We start from the raw sequence: 6,366 nt of genomic DNA, 5'->3' as shown, positions 1-6,366 counted from the left end.
TTTGTCTCAAAACTTTAAATTTTCGAAACTATAGTTTCGAAGGACTTCTGAAATTTCAAAAAAACTAAAACGCAATATCATGATTATAAAAAAATATTTTTGCATAAATATAACTAAGATTAAACCGAAAATGATCTATCTCAAGAGCTTTTCTTTCTTTTCAGATGATCTTTATTATTTCTTTTTAAGGCGAGCCTTCTATTTTCATGTTTCTTTTTAATTGATTTATTTATATAAAATTTTCATTGATCTGATGTATGCAACAGATTTTTAACTTTTTTTCTTATTCAGCCATTATAGTATATTTTCTCTGAGCATGACGTGTCGCAGTTTAAAAGAAACGTTGACGAAGAAATTATTGAGACATTACGTATGAATGAAATATATTTTTTTAAGAGTATTTACAGGAAAATGAATTATTCATCTTATATAAAAAAAATTATTATTGAACATGCAATTCACTGATTCATTGAGAGAATTAAATGGGGTATGCAAATTACCGAAATCAATTTTTGGATTGGATAGAGCCGATCAACCAGATTTATATGGACTATTAAATTTCCGGTCAACTTGACCTTCTAATTCTAAGTATTTCTAACAAGATATAAAATTATATTTTGGAGCATTATTTAGAATCTACTCAAATTGAATCGATTTACACAGTCAGACCTTGATATACCTATGTTAAAAACTTAATATAATGATAAAATTTTACTTTCTATTATAGGAGAATGTAATTTCAGTATAATTATGGTATAAACTATAAAGATATTTTACATATCTGTTAACTACTACTAATAAAATATTTTCATCATCTCAGATTTACAGCCTAATAATGTAGGCACATTTATTCATAAAATAGCTGCTTTACCAGTTAATGATCGATTCACTTACAGTTTCTCTTTAGGCAAAAAGGAAAAAATTTTTTAAACACGTAATTATTAGTTTATTGTAATCAGTTATAATTGATTGTCCATTAATTGACATAGGCAAATTTTTATTTCATATCATTAATAGAAAAAATAAACTATTTTAAAATATACTACTTTTTACTTTATAAAATGGCCTAGATAATCCATATTGACTCTCGAAATCATGAATTTTTTAAACCAGTCGATAATATAAATTCTATGGCTATATAACTAGTAATAATAATCAAAAATAAATTTTTGATCATTTTAAACAATTTCAATTTGCCACTGTAAATAAAAAATTATAAATAAATAAATAAATACATACGAAGATAATATTTAGTAAATTAAATTAAATTTAAATACCTCATCATTTCCACCAATTCTTTCTTTGTGACAAACAACTTCTTGAAAAGTTTTATTTCCAATTGTAAATGTGAAATCATGACTACGAAAAATATAATCACCATATTTTAAAGTAATTACATCTTTTGCTTTTACGTAAGGTGCGTTATTATTTGTTGTATTAGTATTTATCCAATTTAGAGAACGAGCTTCATTATTTCTACAACTTACTGTAAAATAAATACAGTAAATAAATAAATAATTATTAAAAATAGTTTTTTATATATTATTAACGCTTACATATACCTTCTAATTGTCCAGTTGTAGGAGATTTATGAGTAGTACTTATGTATAATTTATTACCGGTTTCTTTATGAGTCAGATAAAAGCTATCATCATAAGTACAATGCTGGTAATGCTGGTAGTTGTGATTAGTATTATTACATGTCACATGCCATAAAGCATTTCTATCTGGTAATTCTTCACCAGCAAATACCTAAAATATAAAAAAAATTGTAAATAAAATGACGTAAGTTGATTAAATAATTGAAATGTAATTATTGTATAAATACATACCACTCGTTGACCGGAACCTGTTAGATAATTAACATTATAACTTGATAAATATTTTCCTGTTGCAACATGTTTCAGAGCAATTGAAGTCCCAAATTTAATTATAATTTTTGATTCGTCAAATGTTACAACCTCACTAAATATTTTGAATATTTCATCTACAGAATTAATACCCTCTACTCTTTTTATAAATTCATCTTTAAAGAAGTAGTTTGAATATGAATTAATAAGCATGGTTATAATTTCTTTATGATCACTAATTTCCACACAAAGTGAACGAAAAGTAGCAAGGAATGTAGTGACATCTTCTTGTTCAGGAATGTACTTTATTAATTGTAATTTTCTTTTGCATGAATTTTTGTAAATACTGAAGGTCGAATGTAACTTAAGAGCTTTAATAAGTTCTTCAAAAGAATTAATTTCATTAACATTAGGAATTATTATAGTGGAATCTATCATGAGCTTAGAAAATTTAATAATGTTTTCTTCATTTTCAATTCCTTTTAAGTAACAATAAATTTGTACTTGTTTTACCCATTCTTCAGGATGAATTGTTCCAGTGTATTTTGGTAAATCCATAATTAAGTAGGAAAGCAAATTGATAAAATAACTCCTTTTATACCGCGTTTTCTGATAGTCGTCCGTGATTTTCCTTATTTGATATTTTTATGGGGTGATGTTTATTTAAAAGGATAAGCTAAAAAGCTTTATCAGTATACGGAACGTTAGTTTCCGTAGTAATAACCAGTTATTTCAGGGATCTCACGGCTCCGCCATGATGATCAATGATATCTAAGGCTTCCCGTGAGAAAAAAATTCATGTTGTGTGACAATTCTATATTCGTACAACAAGTATCAAAAAAAATTCTAAAATAAAGCAAGTTACATTTATTTACGCAAATTTACACAATTCTTAAAAAAGAACTTCATTTTTTTTAAAAAAAATTTTAACGAAAACACAAAAATCCGAATTAAGGTTCGAAAAAGAAAAAAAATAATTCTCAGTAATCAGTATGGGTTACAATTTTATTTTGTGCAAAATTATGCAAATTAAATAATGTAAATACAATGAACTGATCGTCGCACAAGATTTTTTTTGACTCCGAGGCACAAAATGGTATTAAAACGTTTTCAATTAAATCAAGTTATTTCCCTTTTTTTTTTAAAAAAAAAATTATAATAACAATAATAAAATTAAAGATATTAACTAGTGATAATTATCAATTTGAGATAGTAATAATTTTATAAAAATGGATACTACCATAAATAATAATTCTAAAACTAACATTAAAAACTTATGGAAAATATATCCTAATAATGATTATCAGGTAAAAATAATTAATATGAATATGCAGTAAAATAATATATGAATTTCAAATAATAACTTTTTTTTTTTTGGATCTCTTTATTTTTAAAAAAGAAACATGTTAAAATCGATTCAGCTGACGATTTGGAAGGTATAGAAATTCTTATGGAAGATTTAGAAAAAAGAAAAGAAGTATGTGGAATATGTGGAGAATGTAATGAACCAGGAACAGGATTTATGTGGTGTCAACCTTGTAACGCTAAAAGATTTAAGGAAAATTTTAAAAATTGGACTAGTGGAAGTGAAGTTGTTGATGAAGTTATACAACAATCACAATGTAATGCCGTACATTATGAAAAATGTCTTGAGTGGGTACCTTTTGAAAGTATTAAAGATGTTATTTATGTTACCATGAGTAATGGTCATAAACTTTACAAAGCTTACTTGTCTGAAGGAAAAATTGAATATTGGGATATCGAAAATCAAAAATGGGGTAGATCTAATAAAACCAAAATTGCATTTAAAGCTATTGATGATTCATATTTTAAAAATACAGATTCTTTAAACATGGTAAATTTAAATAAAATAAATTAAACTTATTTTATATTTAATATTTAAATTATTTAACAGTTAAAATTTGTATTTATTAAAAAAAAAAATTTTTTTTTCTCATAATTTATATTAGGTTAAGAATTGTTTTTCTGGAATAACTCAAGATCCAAATACTAAAGAATATATGATAATTTTAAAATCTCTTCAGTTATGGGAATCGTATCCTAATGATGATTATCAGGTAAAAATAATTATTATTATAAATATTAATACTTTTGAGTTTTCATTAACAGTTAATTGTATTTATTAAAATCATTTATTTTAAAAGGAACATGTTACTATTAATTCACTTACCAACTCTGAAGATATGACTGAAAAAGTAATTTTTATGAAAGATTTAGAAAAAAGAAAACAAGTATATGGAATATGTGGAGAATGCCGATGAACCAGGCACAGGATTTATGTGGTGTCAACCTTGTAATTCTAAAAGATTTGAAGAAAACTTTAAAAATTGGACTAGCGGTGTAATAACTGAAAATATAATAAATAAATGACGCAGTAAATCCTGTGGCGCAGTAGGTCACATGATATGGTTACACAAGAAGAAATAGTTTGGAATACAAAAGTCACGTGACAAGTCACATGGCGCAGTAAAATGACGGATAAATATTTAGCCGATGGATAAATAATTAGCCAATAAAATTATATTTATAGTTTAGTTTAGTGTAACGAGATAGTCATATGATATTAGATCTTCAAATTTTATTAGAAATATTAGAAATATTTTTCTTAAAAATGTATAAATACAAGTGGATTTCGATAGGAAATTCCGCAGTTCAATTTTTTTGAAAAAAAAATAAAAATTTTATTTCGCCCTTAATAATAAACAAACACATTCTTTTAGCCTTTTTCTTATGAGCAAAAAGTGCCACATTAATTATTTTATTTTAATTAATGGTTTATTGAAAATATAGAGAAACTATCGTAATTTTAAATTTCGGTAAGAAATAATGTTTTGTAATTTTTGTAACTAATTTTTATCTTAAAACCAAGCATAAATTCTATACGAACTCAACACGTCGGTGGCAACATACGATATTTTATTTTAATATCCTATGGGCGGCGTGTCACAGCGGAAATAAAGATATTGATGAATTTATACAAAAATCACAATGTAATGCTATTCATGTCTTGAATGGATACCTTTTGAAAATTTTGAAAATGTTAAATATATTACTAGAGGTGGTTTAGGTAAAATTTATTCGGCTGACTGGTCTAAAGGATACATTTACTATTGGGATACTGAATATCAAAAATGGAGTAGATATAGTGTCAAAGTTGCATTAAAAAGTTTAGATGATTCATCTGACATAAATTCAGAATTTTTAAATGAGGTAATTGATATAAACTTCATATTAATACATTTTAAATTCTTATTTGTATTAAATTAATATAATAATTTATTATAGATTAAATCTTATATTTCAGATCATTTTACATTTATTGTTAAATGTTTTGGAATAACTCAAGATCCAAATACTAAAGATTATATGATGGTTTTAGAATATTGTGAAAGAGGAGATTTGAGATGAATTAAATGAATCAAATTCATTTGTGAGCTGCAAAGTGAAATTAGGTATTTTAAGACGTATTACAAGAGGACTTTTAAATATACATAATGCTGGATTAATTCATAAAGATTTTCATTCAGGTAATATATTATTTAATAATTCAGTTTATCCGATGATTAGTGATTTGGGAATGTGTCAACCAACAAATAATAAAAAGCAAGAAGGAGTTTATGGAGTATTACCTTATATGGCACCAGAAGTTTTATGCGGATATCAGTATACAAAAGCAGCAGATATTTACTCATTCGGAATAATAATGAATGAATATATGTCAGAAAATATTCCTTATGTTGATATTCCTCATGATCATATTTTGGCTGTCAAAATATGTAAAGGATTCAGGCCAGAAATTCCTAAAGTTATACCAAAATTAATTACAGATTTAATTATCAAATGTTGGGACTCTAAAGCAGAAAATAGACCAACTGCTAAAGAATTATATCAAAGTCTGGGAAAATTGCATGATGGAACACCTAATGATCATATATTTAATAATACAGAAAATTCATATAATGAAACTAATAATAAAGAAGATAATTATTATTTTCAAGTAAAAAAATGTGATATAATTAGAGAGAAGAAATTAAGAAGCAATTTTAAGAAAAATAAGGAAAATATTGCTAAAAATGTTCAAACACATCCACAAGCAATTTATACTAGTAGACTTTTAAATTTCGAAAATCTTCCAAAACCTGTAAATTCAACATTTCAAGGTATATATATGTATTTATTTTTTTTTTTGAAGAAAAATGCTAAATAAAATAAATTTTATTAAACTATTATATACTTTTATTTTTTCAACAAGTAAGTATATTTTATATAGTATATATATGTAATAATAATAATATTATAATTTTACTATTATTAATTTTATTATTATTTTAATTCATAGTTTCACAATGTTTGGATTGCGAATTAGATGAATTAGGTAAATTATATAATTTTTTATAATTTTTTTTTTAAATGCAATACAAGATTAATATTTTACAATTTATTTAAATTAGATCTCAATCAAGATGACGATCAGATTCAAGAAGACGATAATTAA

At 24.6% G+C, this 6,366-nt stretch overlaps 3 protein-coding genes across 3 annotated transcripts; 2 read left to right on the top strand and 1 right to left on the bottom strand.

Annotated features, from left to right (window-relative positions):
* Positions 1-1,178: 1,178 nt before the first annotated feature.
* On the bottom strand, positions 1,179-2,412 carry OCT59_013326 (uncharacterized protein; the record flags this gene model as incomplete). Its single annotated transcript, XM_025321893.2, has 4 exons — positions 1,833-2,412; positions 1,563-1,752; positions 1,278-1,486; positions 1,179-1,199 (listed from the first exon to the last, which is right to left on the bottom strand). The coding sequence occupies exons 1-4, from the start codon at positions 2,406-2,408 to the stop codon at positions 1,179-1,181; spliced, it is 996 nt and encodes a 331-aa protein (XP_025167704.1). The 5' UTR covers positions 2,409-2,412.
* A 667-nt stretch (positions 2,413-3,079) lies between these two features.
* On the top strand, positions 3,080-4,132 carry OCT59_013325 (uncharacterized protein; the record flags this gene model as incomplete). The annotated part of the gene is made up of 4 exons (XM_025321892.2): positions 3,080-3,157; positions 3,250-3,705; positions 3,821-3,928; positions 4,016-4,132. The coding sequence occupies 4 exons, from the start codon at positions 3,080-3,082 to the stop codon at positions 4,130-4,132; spliced, it is 759 nt and encodes a 252-aa protein (XP_025167703.1).
* Positions 4,133-5,574: 1,442 nt separating this feature from the next.
* Positions 5,575-6,366, top strand: OCT59_013324 (uncharacterized protein; the record flags this gene model as incomplete). The annotated part of the gene is made up of 3 exons (XM_025332753.2): positions 5,575-6,031; positions 6,211-6,246; positions 6,323-6,366. The coding sequence occupies 3 exons, from the start codon at positions 5,575-5,577 to the stop codon at positions 6,364-6,366; spliced, it is 537 nt and encodes a 178-aa protein (XP_025167702.2).

Source organism: Rhizophagus irregularis, chromosome 20, assembly GCF_026210795.1.
Source record: "Rhizophagus irregularis chromosome 20, complete sequence".
Taxonomy (NCBI): Eukaryota; Fungi; Glomeromycota; class Glomeromycetes; order Glomerales; family Glomeraceae; genus Rhizophagus; species Rhizophagus irregularis.
The sequence above is the reverse complement of the archived record's forward strand: the minus strand, read 5'-3'. Positions and strand labels throughout refer to the sequence as shown.